The sequence below is a fragment of the Engraulis encrasicolus genome, chromosome 8, assembly GCF_034702125.1.
Source record: "Engraulis encrasicolus isolate BLACKSEA-1 chromosome 8, IST_EnEncr_1.0, whole genome shotgun sequence".
Taxonomy (NCBI): Eukaryota; Metazoa; Chordata; class Actinopteri; order Clupeiformes; family Engraulidae; genus Engraulis; species Engraulis encrasicolus.
Window position 1 is genome coordinate 21,992,409 of NC_085864.1, and position 20,133 is coordinate 22,012,541.

The 20,133-nt window shown below is 41.4% G+C and overlaps 1 protein-coding gene across 5 annotated transcripts; it reads right to left on the reverse strand.

Moving 5' to 3' along the window:
• Positions 1-9,306: 9,306 nt before the first annotated feature.
• Positions 9,307-19,388, reverse strand: srsf7a (serine and arginine rich splicing factor 7a). 5 transcript variants are annotated; one of them, XM_063205182.1, is made up of 8 exons: positions 19,234-19,387; positions 15,931-16,164; positions 15,252-15,434; positions 14,941-15,033; positions 14,492-14,530; positions 12,371-12,418; positions 11,975-12,085; positions 9,307-9,785 (listed from the first exon to the last, which is right to left on the reverse strand). In XM_063205182.1, the coding sequence occupies exons 2-8, from the start codon at positions 16,152-16,154 to the stop codon at positions 9,734-9,736; spliced, it is 750 nt and encodes a 249-aa protein (XP_063061252.1). In that variant the 5' UTR covers positions 16,155-16,164; positions 19,234-19,387; the 3' UTR covers positions 9,307-9,733. The 5 variants fall into 5 exon arrangements, with proteins under 5 accessions (XP_063061252.1, XP_063061251.1, XP_063061250.1 ...); XM_063205181.1 differs by having other exon boundaries at positions 11,975-12,088; XM_063205180.1 differs by lacking the exon at positions 9,307-9,785 and adding an exon at positions 10,556-11,086 and having other exon boundaries at positions 19,234-19,388.
• Between the last annotated feature and the right edge of the window lie 745 nt (positions 19,389-20,133).

Genomic DNA, 20,133 nt, shown 5'->3' on the forward strand with positions numbered 1-20,133 from the left:
GAGGGAAGCCGATGGGTATGATATTTCAAGAGCGATTGGTCCTGTTCACCTACGCAGCCATTTAAAAGGGGATGCGGAACCGTTTTAATTCGAGGGGCCACTTCAAATTCATCTGAGGGGCGTAAAAGTCCTATGAACACAAACGAGGATGCCCCCTGCAATTTAGGCCTATATTGAAGGCAGCCACCTTTAAAATAGACCCCTCTCTTGGTCCCCTCTGAATATAACTTTAGTGTATTGTAAATGTATTTTTCTGAGATTCCTTGACAAAATATTTCATGTGAAGCTGCATAGCATTAAAATTATATCGGGGGCCGGATAAAACAGTCTCAAGGGCCACAAATGGCCCTCGAGACATACACTGTGTGCAGAATTATTAGGCAAACATGTTTTTTGACCATATTGTCCATTTTATGCATATTTTCCGCCACCAACCTCTATGGACATGAACACCTATTGGATTTAAGCATTCCAGGTCATGCATATTTGTATATTTAGAGATGGCGTGATAGAAGGAGCCCAATACCCTATATCAGGTGTGCATAATTATTAGGCAACTTTGTTTTCCTCTGGGAAAATAGGCCACAAATGAGATCTAACAAACTCTGAAAAGTCTATAAACAATTTTGAAGTCTTCCAGAGGGATGTGGCTGTCTTGAAATTGCCCAGATATTGTTCATATCCATCTAATGCACCGTTACGAAGCCATCAGTGTCACATACATTGTGCTCACAAAGTAACTGCCAGATTGAGAAGAATTGAAGGTGAAACTACCACAAAATTGTTACCCTGCAGTGCTGTTATACTCCAGAACTGAAACTTACATTGAGTGTCCAGAAGAACATTGTATTCAGCACTCAGAGACATGGCCAAGTTAAAGGTGCCCTATTATGCTATTTAGAATAACTTTCATTGTTAATATTTTGCTTTACTGTGGTTAGTGGAGTTAATTTTGAATGATCACTTGTTTTCATGTCCATTATTTTTTATCATTGTGTACATGCACCCTAAGCCGCCTGTTTGAAACGCGTGGAAGTGCAGAATGTTAGACCCTTCAACATTCTGAAATCTCGACGCAGCATGGAGCGTTTCATCAAGCATTCTATTACTAATATTACGTCAGCAGCACAGCTGTTTTTGACCTGGAATCCAACCCTGTAGCCTATGTCTAAAGTTGACAGCCAAATAGTTCACCCAATGTCCACAATTAATCTGAAAAGGACGCATCATAAGTCCCACGTTGTTATTTGTGCACCTGTGTCATTTGCTGAAACCCAGTCCCTATCCAATGCGAGTCTTCCGTGCATGGGCTTCAGTTTGATTTCAAAATCGCTTGGGACAATTAGGCTGCCATTAATCTGAGAAAGGGTTGAAAGTGCTGGGTACAGGCTATTGCTTCCGATTTGAGGTTTCATGAAATAATACGCATATTGCATATGATGCGTAATAACGCGATTGTGACCATATTAAAAAAAAAAAAAAAAAACTAATAGCCATCTGCGCTGTCATGTTTAGGCCTATTTCTGATATCCTGCGCTGAAGAATCTTTATCTCCAACATTATTAACGCAACAGTAGGGGCCTGATTGGTTAACCCGCTGTCTAGCCTTGCATACTGTAGCCCTAAAGTTGAAGTTATCAGCCAAGTTTACTGCTCGCAAACAGACAAGTGTCGCGCTGGTCTAGGTGGGAGAAGTCTAGATCTGCTGTTGACAGGTGGAAAGTTGAAGACACAAAGAATGTTCTGGGATTGAAATCAGATCACATTCCCTTGTTAATGACAAGTTAACCTTCACAAAATAGGCTATCCAATAAGCTAATCATCTGCTATTGCTGTACACAGTTCAAAGGATAGTCCTATTTATTCAGCGAAGTTGTGGACATTTTCTTCGCTCCCGCGGCAGCCCCCATCTGGCTGTCAAAGACGCAGTCCGAAATTGAAAGAGTGCGCCCAGTAAGACAAGGGCACGACTTGTCGGACTCAAACCTATCAATTCAACGTCTGTCAGTGATATCGTGACACCCTATTTGTGATATGAACTCCGTGTTCAAATTCGTCCTGTGGTCTATTTGCAAGCCAGACTGAATAGGCTACTGAGCGCACGCGTTGTTGGCTTTTAAAAATGAGTTCCTGTTTGCTCGTTGTCTGTAGGCCTAATGCACAATGGTGATAGGCTATGCTTCATAAAAATACATTTCAAGGTATTTTCAGGTGCAAGGTTTCATTTTAGTAACTGCATTTCTATTTAGTCCCCGGAAGAAATGATGCGCCCACTGGATTGGAAGCGCAATGGGCAGTCCTCATGGATTGGTTTCATACTGGGTCTTAACGCCTAGGCATAGTCTCGGTTTCGTGTTTTTTTTGTTCGCATTTATCGACAGGACAGGATTTTTTTTATATAGGCCTATAACAATAGGCCCTATCCGTTTCAGTTTCATTATTTTTGGAAAGCCGCCCGACGACTCGACCAGTTTTAAACGACGTCAAGCCAATATCCACGTTGCTCTTGCAGATATGATGAACAAAACTGCGTTGCATTTTAATTACTGAATTGTAGCCTACGCATAGCCTATACTAACTGGCTAATCCTTGCCAACATTGCTGATGCAAACGGCTGCTGGTCATGTCGTGATACCTATTTGGATAACATCAGCGCACGTCTTCTAATTAATGTATGCTTCAAGCGGCAATACAAGTGTAGGGCTTTCACATCTTACCAAACAAAAGTTAGTCTTTCCAACAGCATATGCAAAACGGCCCTGAAGCGAATAGAGAGAGAAAGGAGAAATTCGTGTCTTTCACCCACTTGGAAGGGTTTTGGATTCTCAGTGCGCAACTGCGTTAACGCGTTCTGCCTGTTTTCGACCTTCCTCATTCAACTGTTTCTGACCCGTTAGCCATAGGCCTACCAACCGGTATTTTATCAATGTAAAATGCAGCTTTAATATCACAATGAAACAAAAATATATAACTTGGGCCACAGGTGAGTGTAGCCTCCAGTCTAGACCGATGCTGTAGCCTATTGACGGAGCCGATTTATGAATTGAAAAAAAAAAAAAAAAAACATGCGTAGACTAATGGAATAAACTTGTGGATGGCGAAATCCTACACTATCCTTGTAGGCTACACTATTTACACTATTTTGTACACTGAGTGGTGTATTCACAAATAGGATAGCCTACATCTCATCACAATACTGTCAAATTCAGATAGGCCTAGGCTATGTGGCTGCGATGAACAAATGCGCATTAGGTCTACTGTCTCTGCAATTAATAAATGGTCTGTGACATCGTCAACACTCCATCCCATAAGCAGCAATGTTAGGTACAGCATGACGTAGACCCGTACCGGAAACAAAAGCTATAGAATGTTGAAAACCCAACCACGCGTTCTCTGACAGTTGAGAAATAGCGTTCCTGCGGCAGAGAAATTCTCCCCCAAGAGGCCAATTTGTGAAATGCAGCTTTCACCAAGCTTTTACATACAACAGATGCTGTGTAACCCAATAAATGGGTAGTGGACATGAAAAAGCATAATAGGACCCCTTTAAAACAGGTTGAAACCTGAAGACCACTCAACAAGAAAAGTAAGTCAAGACTGGGTCAAGAAAGGTCTTTAAACAATTTTGTCAATGGTTTTATGAACTTGTGAAAGTGACTGTTAATGGACCAGATCGATGAGCCCATAGCTAGATCGGTAATGTGCACACTCAGATGAGTTCCTGAGTTCTATTCAAATGCCAGCAGAATACTGCATAAATACCATTGTCTTCTTGAAAGATGCAAACGTTTTCCTCACAGATCCAGCTATGGGCTCATCCACCCTGTCTGTCAATAGTCACTTTCACCAGTCCATAATACCTTTGAAAATTCTGTCCTAGGGTATTTCTTGACCCAGTCTTGACTTAATTACGTTGTTAAATGGTTGTCTGGTGTCATCCCTTCTTACCTTGTGTGACGGAGGTCATCTTGCACCTGTTCACCCCCCTCGGGGATCGAACGCGCGACCTCGTCAACTACAACGGTTCGGCAATGGGAGACACAGTACGATACCGCTGGGCCAAGAGACTAGTCTCTCGGCCCAACGGCACGAGACTGTATGAAGCTATCGGAGGGAGGTTTACCAACGTTCCACGCCAACTCTGTGCTAGTTAGCCTCCGTTACACTCTCCCCCTTAAACCTCACTCCCATCCGGGTCACGGCACCACTGTGACGGAGGTCATCTTGCACCTGTTCACCCCCCTCGGGGATCGAACGCACGACCTCGTCAACTACAACGGTTCGGCAATGGGAGACACAGTACGATACCGCTGGGCCAAGAGACTAGTCTCTCGGCCCAACGGCACGAGACTGTATGAAGCTATCGGAGGGAGGTTTACCAACGTTCCACGCCAACTCTGTGCTAGTTAGCCTCCGTTACACTTGGCTATGTCTCTGAGTGCTCAACAACCTGTTCTTCTGGACACATGATGTAAGTTTGCATTCAGGAATATGATAGCACTGCAGGGTAATAATTTTCTTGTAGTTTCACCTTAAATTCTTCTCAATTTTTGGCAGTGACATTTTATGTGAGACTGATGACTTTGTAACTGTGCATTTGATACTTCTGTGCTAACGTGACCAACGTCTTGCCAATTTCAAGACAGCCACATCCCTCTGGAAGACTTCAAAATTGTTTATAGACTTTTCAGAGTTTGTTAGATCTCTTTTATGGCCCATTTTCCCAGAAGAAAGCAAAGTTGCCTAATAATTATGCACACCGAATATTGGGTGTTGTGCTCCTTTGATCACACCCCATCTTAATATACAAATATGCATGATCTGGAATGCTAGAACCCAATAGGTTTTCATGTTCATAAAGGTTGGTGGCGGACAATATGCATAAAATGGACAATATGGTCAAAAAACATGTTTGCCTAATAATTCTGCACACAGTGTAGGTTCCCCACCCCTAACCTAAAAGATTAGGATAGTTTACTCCCAGAATTCATGCTGCCCATTCAGAAATGTTACAGTATCTTTTTCATGTCTATTTTCCACCTCCATCAATTTTCAAGCATTCATTGCGATTGGGATTCATTCATTCATTCATAAAAAAGGGTTGATCTTGTCTGTTATGTATCTGCCCGTTTGAATATCCAGGACAGGGTTCCCACTCTAATGCAGATATAAAATTCCATGATTTCCCATGACTTTCCAGACCCAAAACACAGAATTTCCATGGCCAGTTCAGTTCAAAAAATCTGTTTAAAAGTGTGAAAACTAAACATTATCTTCACCGACATCGACTCATCGCCAGACTTCAGTCGCCTCATTGCATTATAGAATGATGCACATTACAGCGCGAAACCAAACCGTCTCTAGTGAGGCGTTGTAGTATAACCAGTAAGACATACCAAAAAAAAGTGTATGCTTTTACACAACTGTTAATAAAATTCCATGATATTCCATGACCGTGCATGCAAAATGGTACAATTCCATGATTTTCCATGACTGAAAAATCTTTTATGAAATTCCATGATATTCCAGAAATTCCATGACCAGTGGGAACCCTGCCAGGAACATCTTTAGTGGCCAAACTCACTGTACTTTGTTTAGACTAGTAACAAATTGTTTATTACTTCGTAATATTCATGAAAAGAACATTTGGGATAGTTGCAATGCCTACTCTGGCCACAAGCCTGTATACTCTACATTTAAACTTTTGTTTATGAAGACACTTACTGTATGAGACTGGCATTTACTGACTTGCTGTACATGACTGCCATTGGTAAGCCTATTGTCAAAAGTCTATGTAAAAGGGTTAGCACAGAAGTTGTGGCATCATTAGTAGCTAGCTCAGTGCAACTTTGTGTCATTTCTTTGCTGCTACAGCATTTTACTCTAACTTTAAGAAAGCCAAATAACATTACATATCCTATATTTACATACATGTAGTAGACATTGTCAGTCTTGATGTGCTTTTATATACATCGTCATATTCATGAAGCTGATATGAAGGTAAATCTAGATGAGAAATGGGACTCCAATTACTCCCTTGACAGCACCATGGATGGCCAGTTGCAGTTCTGTACACAATACCTGCCTCTTCTTGTAGTGAGTCTTGTTGCCCTTGATGACGAAATCTATCAGTTGCCGTCCATAAACTTCACAGGGTAATGATGGGTTGGTACCACCATTCTCATTTGAGGTTTCTGGTTTCTTAACGGTTAATGACCTGAAATTATGACTGACACAGGCTACTGACAATTTACAAAAAATCAGTGAAAATTATCATTTGTATCCTTGGAACACATTGTAAATGACACCTACATGCAATGTATTAGCAGGTTTACTACTTGATGTACAGTGAGTCCAATAAGTATTTGATCCCTTGCTGATTTTGTTGGTTTGCCTACTAACAAAGACATGATCAGTCAAATGTTATGATAATATGTATTCTAATATGGAGAGACAGAATATCAAAAAGAAAATCCAGAAATTAATTTAAGAGAATATATATTAATTTATTTCCATTTCATCAAGCAAAATAAGTATTTGATACCCTTCCAACTGATAACAGTTCCGGGCCCACAGACCAGATGCACACTTCCGATCAACTTGTCATCTGAATTAAAGACACCTGTACATACTAACATGCATAAAAGACACGTTGAATCAGCAGAATCAGTCCATAGTATGAGTGAATCAGTCACACTCCAACCTCACCAGCATAGGAAAGACCAAAGAGCGGTCAAATTATACCAGGGACAAGATTTTAGACCTGAACAAAGATTAAATGGGCTGGAAAGCCACAAGAGACTGGGTATTAATGACCCAAGTGTTGATGCATTTCTTCCAAAATGTGACTAATACAAAATGACTATCCATCAGCATGTCTGGGGTTCTATACAAGATTTGACCTTTTGTAGGGATTTGATAATCATGAGAACAGAAAGAAAGCACCCTTGACCTGTACGGGACGAACTAAGCAATGATATCAAAGCTACTGGGACCAAAATCACTGATGCACTTAATGTCAGAGAGGTTTAAAATCCTGTAGTGCACACATGGTACCCCTGCTTCAGAAGGAACCTGTGCAGTCCCATCTGAGGTTTGCCAATGGACATCAGACTGGTTTAGGATATGATAAGGAGGTGCTGTAGTCAGATGAAACCAAAATCAAGCTGTTTGGCATTAAAGGGGTATGCCACTATTTTGAGGCCCAATACAGTTAAAATCGTTGGCTGGGGTTTATAAGGGTGGTAAAGTTTCTTATTTTTCATGTTAAGCGTTGTCTTGCTTTAAGACAAGTTAAAAGAGGGAATATGTCGCTAAGCTAGTGAAAGTCAATGGATCCGTGTAGCATGTAGCAATGCTACATGGATACATTGACTTTCACTAGCTTAGCGACATACTCCCTCTTTTAACGTGTCTTAAAGCAAGACAACGCTTAACATGAAAAATAAGACACTTTACCACCTTTATAAACCCCAGCCAACGATTTTAACTGTATTAAGCCCCAAAATAGTGGCATACCCCTTTAACACAATTTAATGTGTTTTGAGAAAGAGAACTACTGTCTATGATCCCAGGAACACCCTCCTCACCATCATGCATGAAAGTGGTATCATTATGGTTTGAGGGTGTTTGTCTGGCCAAGGCACAGGACAACTTCAAATCATCAACGAATGGATGGAAGGAGACATGTAATGTGCAATCCTGAGTGCAAACGTCCTTCCCTCCACCACTACATTGAAGGTGGGTAATTTTTGGATCTCCCAACATGACAATAATACATAACATACAGTCAAAGCAGGAGTGGCTCAATAAGAAGCATATTAAAGTCTTGAAGTGTCCTAGACAGTCTCCAAATATTAACCCTATAGTAATTCTATGGAGGGAACTGAACCTCCCATTTGCCATGCTACAGCCACAAACTATGCATGTTTTAGAGATAATCTGCAAAGAAAAATGGGCAAAAAAAACTTTTCAACTATATGCACAAACATTGTCATCAACTAGAAGAAGCATCTGACCTCAGAGCTAGACAACTAGGGCTTTGGCACAAATCACTTTATCCTCTTTAGCTAGAGGGGTCAAATACTTATTTGCCTAAATTAAATACAAATAAATTAAAATATATTATTATAAGTTATTTTCTGGAATTTCTTTTTGATATTTTGTCTCTCCGTGTTTGAATACATATGATCATACATTTATAGACTGATCATGTCTTTATTAGTGGGCTAAACTGCAAAATCAGCAAGGGATCAAATACATATTGGACTCACTGTAGGTTAACTTTCCCAGACTCAATCTTGGAATACCCCCCAGTTCATGATTGGCCTATACTAAGAAGCTGGTTCACGAATAAACCAGGTTAAATTAAGAAGTAAATCATCTAACAGAAGAGCATGACTCCATGATTTACCCCTCAACCTAACCTCCTGAACCAGCTTCTTAGTATAGCCTTCAAAACAAAGATTCTCTGCATTAAGAACGTCTCTGTTCAAAACATGCAGACACAAGGCCCTAATTGCAGCTGACAAGTGAACAAGCTGGGGAAGGTGAAGACCTGCATTAGTTGATAATAGGCATCTGCAGAAATAAAGGACATCATAACAACAAAGTTATATTTTCAGGGGGACATAGTGAAGGTGGGGTCTGTTGATCAATATACAGGCCATGTAATTAGAATGTCATGAAAAAGTTGATTTATTTGAATAATTCTATCAATAAATGTTTAATTTTCATGGCTTGTAGATGCATTGCCACATTTTTAACTATTCCAATCATTCATTTGTTTATTGTTACATATTGGCCTTCCAAAAAAAACACGAATTGAGGAATTCACATTATTAGAATATTGTAATAAAATAATTTTCTTCAGAAAAAAAAGAAAGAAATTTGGTACTTTCTACATAACGGGTCAATGTTCAATACTTGGTTAGGACTGTCTTTGTCTTAATCACTGCCATGATGCGTTTAACATGAATCAATGGCAGAGGCATTACATGGACGTTATGGAAGACCAGATCCTTGATGCTTTGCCGTCAGCTGTTAATGTTTTTTGATCTGGTGACCCACACTTCACTCTTCAAAATACCCTGTAGATTTCCATGCCACGTTTTGGTGCCAACTAGTTTAATTCTGACTCACCAGAATTGAAACCCTATTGAAAGTGAATGGGGTTTTAATTCTGGCGAGTTAAAATTAAACTGGTGAGTCTTCATTTTGCATTGACTGCATGGAAGATATGTTTTTCCAGTACAAACTCAAATAATCATTTAATTTAAGACACAGAAAAGTGTACAATGCAAACGATTCAGTGGTAATGGTAATTTTATTTCAAAACCATCAAGCGAAATATCAAAGCCATTCTCTCTTTATTTAAATAACGTCAAAGAAAAGGCTCATATGTGGCATTTTGCAAATCTCCAAACAGATAAAAACAAATCACTGGCCAAAGCCACCACTGTCCTCTTTCCGCTCCAGTCTTGTACACAATGACAAAAAAAGGGAAAAAAACTTGGTAATTAATCCTAGGTAGATTGATGACATTTTAGCAATCATGTGCATGTGCAGATGGCATTTTGTTTCAAATACAGACTTTCCAAAACGAGGAGAGGGAAAAAAACAAACAATAAAACAATAAAACTAACTGAGGACATATTTTTGGGGGGTGGACAGAGGAAGATGTGGGGTGTATGTATGTATGTGGGGTATAGGATGTATTGTTTGCTTATCACCATCAGTCCGTTCCTGGGGTAGGGCTCTTTTTCTGGCTGGGGGAACGGGAACGGCTGAAACAAACACAGAGAGGTGTTAATTCAGCTGTGAACACTATGGCAAACAAACAGAACAACTAAATACTTAAACATTTCCAAACTTGTTCACCATTTTTTTTTTCATAACCTTCCAGGCATAGCAGGATGGACCTCAGAATTCATCCCACAAATTCAAAATCGCCTCAATAGTTTCAATGACCAAAAAAAAAAAAAAATGTTTTAAGCACTTCGCCACCTAAACCCACGGTGGAAATGTGTATTTTTTTTTTAAAAAGTGAAACAATACGAGGTTCAAGAGTGTGCACAGTGGCACCTTTATGTTTGCAAATGTTTATAACAGTCACTCAGGACTGCCCTCAGAGAAATTACTATTAAACAAAGGACCAAGTCAACGACCATTACTATTCCAGTTAATGTTGTCAAAGAGCCCACAGCTTCAACATCTATCACCACTTGAATTGCATCAAGCTGTGCAGGCACTGTCAACCTACCAATATGCATAGCAGATTGCAGAGACACCTGGAAAGCTAAGGATGGGATAGAGAGTGGTTTTGTTTTCCAACCATTTAGACACTTACTCACCCACCCACGCACGCACGCACGCACGTGTGCATTCACAACACACATGTGTGCATCCACAACACACAAACACACACACACGCGCACTCTAAAAACTCAGTGACATGCATGCTTTGAGCAGTTTGAATATGAAAGGAGCATAAAGTGACTAATAAAAGGTTCGATTTTGATCAAGAATGACAGCGACTCTTTGGGGTTTTCTTTACCTTTGAAGACAGTGGCAGAAACAACATGTACACAGACGCGACGGATGCTAGAACTTGAAGACACACTCGGAAGGTCTTGAAGTCTGATCTCTCTCGTCAGCTCTGTTTTCCCTCTTTCTCTCACACACAAGCTAAGCATTCACAGGGCTGCAGATTTGAAGCGGTGTGGGGGGGTCGGGGGGGTCATTAGTGGTTGACTGACACTCTCTCTCTTTCTGTAGCTCTCTGCGTAGCTTTGGTTCGCAGTAGTAGTAGTAGATGCGGTAGTTGGCTGTAGTGGGGCATAGATTTCTGGGAGGTGGGATGAGGGGGTGGGGTGCGGGTGCGGGTGCAACAACTGTGTGCGTGTTGTTTGTGGTGCAGATTGCGTCTGGAGTCAGAACATGCGTCGGTTGGACGATCTCATGAGACCACGATGGGGCGAAGGAGGAGAGCTGATTCTCAGGGCATTTTTCTCACCCTCCCGAAGGACGTTTTACACAGCAAGGATGAACCCTGGTCAGTGCTTGAGCCGTCGTCGACTCCCACACTCTTAAGAAAAAAAAAGGGAACAGCCTGGAGCAATTGGGTCAACGGAGTATAAAATCATGAGCTGTTTCTCTCTCTCTTGGAATTAGGTGGGGGAGTTATCCAACGCGGGCCCCCTTGCGTCTAATCATAATGAGGATGGATCTAAGAGAAGACAAGAGAGAAGACCACGTCCTTTGCCCCCCTTAACACCCCGCCCCCTGTACATTACCCATAACCAATCAGTGCCCTCTGTCAAGTTACACCACACCCCTTCTACATAACTCAATTACCCAATTCAATGCCTTATGGCGTCTAATGCTGTACTCGGTCTAAGTTCAGATAAACAATTTAGATATACTTTCCTCAATTATATTAGAAACAGGCATTTAAAGAAAAAAAATTTGGAAACTAAAAAGACTGTCCCAGCACTAGTATGTAATGGGAAAAATTACAAACATCCCTGACTATAAAGCCTTGCTTTCCCAACCCCCTCTGTCACCCATTTCCATCGAAGGCTGTCCGTCATCGTGTGTGGCTCGGGCCATTCTGGGAGTGTCAGCGACGTTCAGGTGTCAGCGACGGTTGATCTCTGCCATGTCGTAAAGGAACACTGGAAACCTACCCTGAACCTAATTCAAGTAAGCCCTAACTTGACTGAGTCTTAACAAAAAAACTGGGTCTAACACAGCAAGTAACAACATTGCCACTTTTGAACAAGAGAGACGCTAAAGAGCATATAAAAAAAAACATGTACATATGGCATAGTTCCTTTCATATGGCTAAAGTTAATAGGAGGGAAAATTAAGTAATAATAAAAAAAACACAACGCCTAGCCTGATCTTTGGATGTGTCCCCAAATAATAAGAGTCTTAAGATTTTGTGGTGTCGGCAAGCAGATCTGGCCCTTACCTGTTTCTCTCTCTCTTAGCACTGGGAGTACGAGACCTGGATCGGGAACGAGACGGTGAACGGCCACGAGGACGTGACGCAGAGCGCGAGTGAGAGCGCGACGGCCGCGACCTACTGAGCAGAAAGACAGAGCGTGCGAGCAAGCGAGAGAGAGAGCGAAAGAACGAGAGGGAGAGAAATACATGATTAATTAATTGCAACATACTACTAAACTAACATACATACTAAAGAGTGTCTCATCAGGGGTGCGTTTCTCAAATGTGTAGTTGTTAGCCAGTTAGCAACTTGGGTAGTTGCCAATAAGAAATTGCATTGAAAACAATGAAGTAACTAACGTAGCTAGCAACTATGGTTTTGAGAAATGCACCCCAGTGCACCATTGACCATATGACTTACCCCCTGCGCACAGGACTCCTAGACTTGGACCGTGCAGGAGAGCCAGACCTGAAACAGATGCAAAAAAAAGGGTCCCTTTTTATTAAGCCAAGACGTCACACACTTCCCAGTGGAACATGTAGCAAAGTTAGAAGGCTATGGCAATGTGCATTTTAAAAGTAGTTTTCTAATGCAGTGGTTCCCAAATGTTAACTGCAGGGGACCCCCTTTTTGCACTTATTTTACAAATTAATATGAATAAACGGTGCAATGGGCTGGTATGACATGGCAAATAACTGGAATGAAACCTGGAATTGTTGGCATGACTCTTGATGCTACAACGGGCAGCTGCTTCTGTAAAAAGTCAGACGACTGAATAGCCAATCATGTTCTTCTCAATATTTTTAAGGTCTCAAAAAGAGACGACATCTGCTGGTCACTGTTTTTTTAGAGCCGTATTGCTAATGTAGGCACTAAGCATGTATGTAAAACTTCCCTGTGCTGCTAAAGTAGAGGTGCTCCGATCACCATTTTTTGGCCCGATCACCGATACCGATCACCAAAAATCTTTATCTGCCGATTACCGATCATTGCCGATCACAAAAATGATTTCCTATTTTTTTAATAGCATATTAATTATCCTTATTGAATACCATTTTTGCCCATAAACAAATCAATCTTAATTTGCACATGTCTATTATTAGGCTATTATTATTATTATTATTATTATTATTATTATTATTATTATTATTATTATCTTTCAGACTAGTGTTGGTAATAGAGTCTACAGTATTAATCAATGTATAAGTTATTGCATAGAATAACTAAACTATTTAAGATTGAATTGAAACTGAAACATTACATCAAATAGTCTTCCACATACGAGAAAAAAACAACCTGTCGCTTTAAATGAGCAGCCTCGTGAGGAGAGCCCCTCCCCTCTCTGTCACCGTCCACAGTTGCAGTGCTCCACTACCGTTCTGAATGTCTCTCAAGTTTTAACCACATCTGTCGCCGTTTGGTGTTTCAGCGACTATCAAACTAATCGACTGACTGCCAATTACAACTTTGAAAACAATAATTGACATGTTTGTGCTGACAACGTGAAGTTGTCGCGTGCTGACCGAGGCAACTACACAGGTTATAACGTAAAATGGCTCACTGGCGAGTACTCAATCGCAAATTACATTGTCAGGTAAACGGCGCATGGGATCGGAAAATCAGATCATTGTTGATGCAGATATGGTTATGAATGGTGGAAATGAAGGGGGGAATGGCGAAAAGTTATAGACAAGCAAAGATGCCTTCTTTTGGTGCACTTGCAGCTGTGCAGAGCCAGCGCCTACATGCAGCGCCAGGTGTAAAGGCAAATGGTTGCGTGAGGAATTTAATATCTCTCGGATCGGTTTTTTGATCGGCATGTTTTTCCGATCACCGATCAGGCTATTTTTGGCCATTATCGGCCGGTCATGATCGGCAGCCGAGCAATCGGAGCACCTCTATGCTAAAGAACTCTTAAATAGACACTTTAGCTCGCGCTCTCTCTCTCTCCAGCTCTAGAGGAATCGATTGATTGGCAGTTCAGTACACATCGAGAGGACTTAATGGCAGGGGCAGAGAGATCATGGAGTGAAATGGGATCATGGGTGTCTACAGTAGGGTTTCAATTGTCATCACGTCAATACTTTTTGAAGCATAGGGTAGACTAATGCAACAAATACACCAAAACACGATAAAAGCACTGAGACAGAAGTCTTGTCATGTCCACAGCCTTGATATTGGCTCTAAATAATGTCATTAAGAGCTGATTCCCCCATAGCCTAGCCATATGCTTCAGACTCCGGTAGTTGCACTTGCGTAATTCACTTGCTGGTGCATCCTCCTCGTCACGAGACTAAAACTCTGCTATTGGGCACAATTGGGATGCATTGCTGCTTTTGCTATGCAGTGGGATTGCACACCTTGCCAGTTAGATGCATTGTGGTTAGAAAATTCTAAACAGAATGCATCAAACTGGCAAAGTGTGCATGCCCACTGCCTAGCAAAAGCAGCACTGCTTCATCACGATCGTGCCCATAATGACTGGTGCATTTACAGTTTCGAATAGAATGCAGGACCATGTGATCTGCAGTAATGCATTACCTGCTACGGCGTCTGGAGTAAGACGGGGAGCGGTACCTCCTGTAGGAGGAAAAAACAGACACATCAGCAACCTGGAGACACAACGGCTATTGCATCACATTAGGCAGAGGCTTTATAACCAACGCGACTTTCAAACGAGGACATAATAATAGCGAACATCATTGGCAGATACAAAGCGCACAGGAAATATACAGAAGTGCAGACGCAAAGAAGAGTTTTTTTATGACTATTATGAAGGGGCAATTGAGTATGGTGCAGCTTTTTCAAAAAAAAAATCACACTACTACATTATAATTAGCAGACATTTTTATCCAAAACAACATACAAAGAGGAAATACATTAATGAAACACACATATTATAATGCTACAAGTCATTCATGAGGCAATTTCTTACATTAAACAAGTGACTTGATTAATTCACTAACGTTTTTTTTTTTTTTTTAAATTACCTTTCACCGCTGCGGCTGCGAGATCGTGAGCGATACCTTCGTCCCCTGTCCCTGTCCCTGGACCTTGAACGGGACCTGGATCTCTCCCGAGACCTATGGAAACATTATCAGTTATCCCATTTCGTGGAAAATTGGGTTCAACATTAAGATAAGAAATGGCATTTACAGCCAATTTTACACATCATAGACACTGCATAAAATGGCATTTCACATGTTTCCTTCATGTTCTGATAATTTGACAATTTTTTCCCCCGAAATTCGAATTTACATCTACTTCTCACATCTACTCTACAGGATGCAAACAGGTTTACCTGCTGCGTCGACTGCCACCCCTCTTGCTGTACCTGTAGCAGTCATATGCGTAGTGTCCACGGTCCCCGCACTGGTAGCATCGATCATTCGGATCAAACGAGCGCCGTCCGGGCCGGCCATAACGAGACTTCCGAGACAGACCGGTTGACAATTCCACACGTATGCGTGACCCACAGAGAACTCTGAAAAGGGAGCAGACAGAGAACATGGGTCAGAAGTTGAATGTTTTATCAACACGTCAGATAAAGGATCAAACTTAAATATCTGAAACTAAAGAAAACAAATTATTTGTTCCATTTTGTAATATTAATTTTAGCCTGAAATTTCATCCCATCTTTGTTTTTGGCCAAACTGTGAATTTGAGTCCATCATCCCCGTGTTGGGCCTAAAAAAATCAGTTTGACACACGGCAGCATCCGCGTGTGTAACATCCTATAGATGTTAGACTGTAAATTGTTCAGAAAATGGTAGCACAAAGCTAAAGTGATGTCATGCAAAACTATATAATACCAAGTTAAACAACCCCCCAAGAGGCACACATTCATTCTCTAATCGGTGCTGCGCAGTTTGATCTAAACCCGAATTTATGAGATCACGTCAAAATCTGCTCCACAAACAAACTGGGTCTTCATTGGGCTGATGGAAATGAAAAAAATCACAATGTTTCTTTCTACATACTTTCCATCCATTCCCTTCACGGCATCTTCTGCATCCCGGGCGTCTTCATATTCCACAAATGCGAAGCCTGGAGGGTTTCTTGCCACCCACACGGTGCGTAGAGGTCCATAGTAGCTGAACGCCCGCTCCAGCTCTCCCTTGGCTGCTCCATTCCCCAAGTCCCCGACGTAGACTTTGCACTCCAGGTTCCGGGAGGAACTCCGGGAGGATGAGTAGTAGGACATTTCGCTTCTCCTGAAATGACAACACAAATGACAGCAACAGAAAACAATTACTCCAGGCAATGGTTTTACAGTCTGAAAGTAAGAGGTGATAGTGAACAAAATTCAAAAGACACAGCACACTGCTTACTTTATTTTTCTGGAAAATTAAATAAGAAAAAGTAAGAAGTGTGCGGTGTCTTTTGAATTTTGTTCATTGATTCACCTTCTCCTGCCTCACACTTGCACCTGCATTGCTGAGGGCTTGTGCACAACAAGAAAACAATTATTTTCACCCAACAATAAAAAAGCAGTGTGAGGAGATCCTTCTTGTTTGCTTTGGATTACTGATGACTGCACTTCACCAGTTCATGGAAACCTGGCTGTGCTTAGGAGTTTCAGAGCTTAGAAAACAATTACTCCAGGTAAATGTTTGGTTTTGTGGTCAGAAAGTAAGAGTTGATAGTCATCAGAAACAATGCACCCTGGTAAGGCTGAGCGATTATATATTATTTTGTGAATCACATCATCAATGCAATTGATAATGTAACAGTATTGGTGAACTCCTCAATGGGGCTAGCATTGATGCTCGCACTTCCATAATACCGGTAGCAATTTTTCTTTTGCATTTTGTTTTTCTCCCCATCCTTTTAGGGGCCTCCTAGTGTAAATGGCACTAACAGCTGTCCACATGAAATACACATATTGAATTGTGAATCTCTGTGTGGTTGTAAATTGGTGTCTATCGTCAAAGCATGGGAGGATTCTCGCCTCGTCACCCAGCCATCACCTGCTTCACAACCAGTTTGGTGACTTTCGCTCTGTACGTTTTTTTTTTTTAATTAGCATAACAGTAACGTGATCACTGTCCAATGTGGGGGAGGGTGAAGCCCATCATGTTTGCTCTTTTGTGAATGAGTGTAAGATGTTACCTACCCTATTTGGGAAAACTGATGGACAAAATTATGGAGGGACAGTTGTGGGATCAAATGGGGCTAAAATCCCCAGAGAGAATAATAGTGAAACCGGGGTGCCAAGGCTCAGTGGGATAAAACGCTTTAGCATAAATAAGGGGAGCCGGATAAGGTCCTTCCCCATCGCTCTCACAGCCGAAATAAATCATTTTAAAACCGTGAAATTGAAGTATGATGTATTGTTCACTGATGCCCACATACACCTCATTTTGTGCTGCAGCCCAATCACTGTTGTTGTTGGGGGATATTTCCTGCTGTCACTAGCAAACCACAGTTAGGTCCATGGACAGGTACAAAGGGCATCACTTTATGATCATGAAAAACACCATTATCAACAGTTCCCACCAAATCATGCTACATCCGATGGAGAAATGACAGGCATGTCTGCAGAGCGGTTGTTCGTCAGAAAATCCTTGCATGCACTTCCAGTTTCAGCTTTTGTCGTTATTGGTTGCCCATGACTTTTAGGTTGTTTTAATGGCAGTGTTTACATGGCTACTTTGCATTTTAAAGGGACACTGTGTGAGATTTCTTGTTGTTTATTTCCAGAATTCACGCTACCCATTCACTAATGCTACCTTTTTCATGAATACTTACCACCACCATCAAATTTTAAGTATTCATTATGACTGGAAAAATTGCACTTTTCATACATGAAAAGGGGGATCTTCTCCATTGTCCGCCATTTTGAATTTCCAGAAATAGCCATTTTTAGCTGCAAAAATGACTGTACTTGGGCCATACTAGAAAATAATAGTTTATTACACAGTAAACTTTCATGAAAAGATCAAATTTGGCAATAGGCAGCCCAGTTTCAATGAGCAGCATAGTTGCAGTACCTTTTTTGACCATTTCCTGCACAGCGTCCCTTTAAACTTAATATATCCCTTACATAAACTGATAGAATTGCCAGCTTCCTCATGCATGCCTTGCAATTCAGTTGCATTTGCAAATTCCATGCAACTTTAATCAAAAGCTTACTTAATCTCCCCGTTAAGTTTAATGTATAACAGTAACGTCAGAGAGACTGGATATAGAACTACTCTTAGAACTGATAGGCCTAAGATTTAATGACAATGTAACCAGGATACATGTTTGTAGGCTACGCTTGTGCAAAGACATTAGGTTGGCGTTTCGTCTCATACTAGTCTAGTTTTGTGGTATTTTAACTGAAATCACACACAAAACAAATGTAGGACTGCTGCTAGGGCGGTAAATGTCTTGTTGTTGGTACTGTTGCTCTAGACACCGCGCGTGCATGAGGGAACCCTGCATCTAGAACTAGATATGCGCGTGCCTCAGTCAGCGACTGTGCAGATAGGGCTGGTAGACAATGCCCTGGACCCCCTACAAACCAGTTCCGGCTTACCTGCCACTATACATTTGTGCATCATCCCCAAATCAAAATGTTCAGCGCTATGACTTGTTGATCCCCATGTTCCAAGGTCCACTGCCCAACATGGCAACCAAGTATCGGCCATCGAGGCCATGTCAAACACACACATTTTTAGCTTGATCCATGTGGAAATACTCGGCTAACCCGATACAGGCCGCAATGCAGCTAGCGACTAGCCATTTATAGCTTCCGTACCAACGTTAGCTAGGACGTAAAGGAAGTAAGCTGGTTAACTACCGTTTGATTAAAACCCAGGGTGCGTTGCCAGGCTAGAGGGCTCTACTCTGTACAGAAGACGTTGTTTATTTTTGAAATATTGCAAGTTGTTGAAATAATACTGACGTTAGATCAATTTAGTAGTATCCACAAAGAACGGCTACATTGACGCCTGTTGACGACGGTGACAGTCACGTTAACTTGCCACCATTAGCATAGCTGATAATCTAAACATGCTAGAATATAATTAAAAAGACTAGCAAAAACTCAAAATTGTAAATAATTACGAAATACAAATAAGGTTTACGGACGTTCCAGATGTACACATTTGTAACGCATCTGCCGTGAAACGAGAGGAATGTTTTCGTCGCAGTTCACGTTAACCTGCTAGCTGTCGCTAACTCCAAGCTAACTATACTAGCAAACACACGCACACAATGATACACATTTGCCAGTCCCAATTTCACCCCTGGAACAGTTAAACTGTTGCAAATTACCTCACATTCATAATAGTTACCTTTTCCGCGTGTGCGTTCAGTTCCGTGTTCAGTTGCTATTTTCCTGTTCACTACCGCCAAAATGGAAGACTCGCACACCTCCTGTGCAACCAAGCAACCGCAGCCACACCAGACGACACCGACGACGACAGACCAATGTTGGAACCTTATCGCGCAGACGCATACGTGCCTTTCAAATTACCCATAGTGAGTTGCGCACGCGCCGTGAGCACCTACCCACTAGTTTACCAAATCCATAGAGGTAGAAAATACTACCTCTATGACCAAATCTCTTTTACCTGAATTATAGATCCTGGAAAAATGTAGAAGTTCTAGTAGCCCAATGAGCATGTAAACTTGAATCTTATATGGACAGTGTAAACATGGTGTGGAAATGGGACAGCAGCACACTGCAATTATGCTGATTAATTGTCTGATGTGTTTTGGTCATGAGTTCGGCCTACTGCTGTAAATCGATCCCGGCCGGGCCTGTGGGCCTAGGCAAATTAGGCCTAGGCCTACACATTTTGCCTACTTAAATTAAATTGGCAAGAACTTCAGCGTCAACTTTCTGTTTGAGTTACCCATACATACAAATGTTAGCTTTCTGTATATGTAAAACTCAAAAAAAGTAGGCTAGGCCTCCTTTACACCACAGACAGGGTTCTTTAAGAGTGTGGGTTTTTGAGCATTCTATAAAAAGAATGCGTTCTATAACAATGCAAGATTCTACAATTCCATATTGTATTGAATGAAGCACAGAATTCTATAGAACTTTCACTGCCCGAACATTCCCGTCACACCGGTGTGACGGTACACTCTTAAAGGTTAATGGGGCCGGTGGAACAGTGTGTAGCCTATGGCGAGAAGTTTTTTTTATAGAGAGAGACAGACTCTGCACACCCACACACACACACACA

What these genes read in the sequence shown, in the direction of transcription:
- srsf7a (XM_063205179.1), bottom strand. Translation starts at nt 16,154, where the DNA reads ATGTCCTACTACTCATCCTCCCGGAGTTCCTCCCGGAACCTGGAGTGC. An exon ending in GTGAAGGGAATGGATGGAAA is followed by an intron (nt 15,435 to 15,930) that starts GTATGTAGAAAG and finishes CTCCCTTTTCAG; the next exon opens with AGTTCTCTGTGGGTCACGCA. An exon ending in CGCAGCCGCAGCGGTGAAAG is followed by an intron (nt 14,531 to 14,940) that starts GTAATTTAAAAA and finishes TTCCTCCTACAG; the next exon opens with GAGGTACCGCTCCCCGTCTT.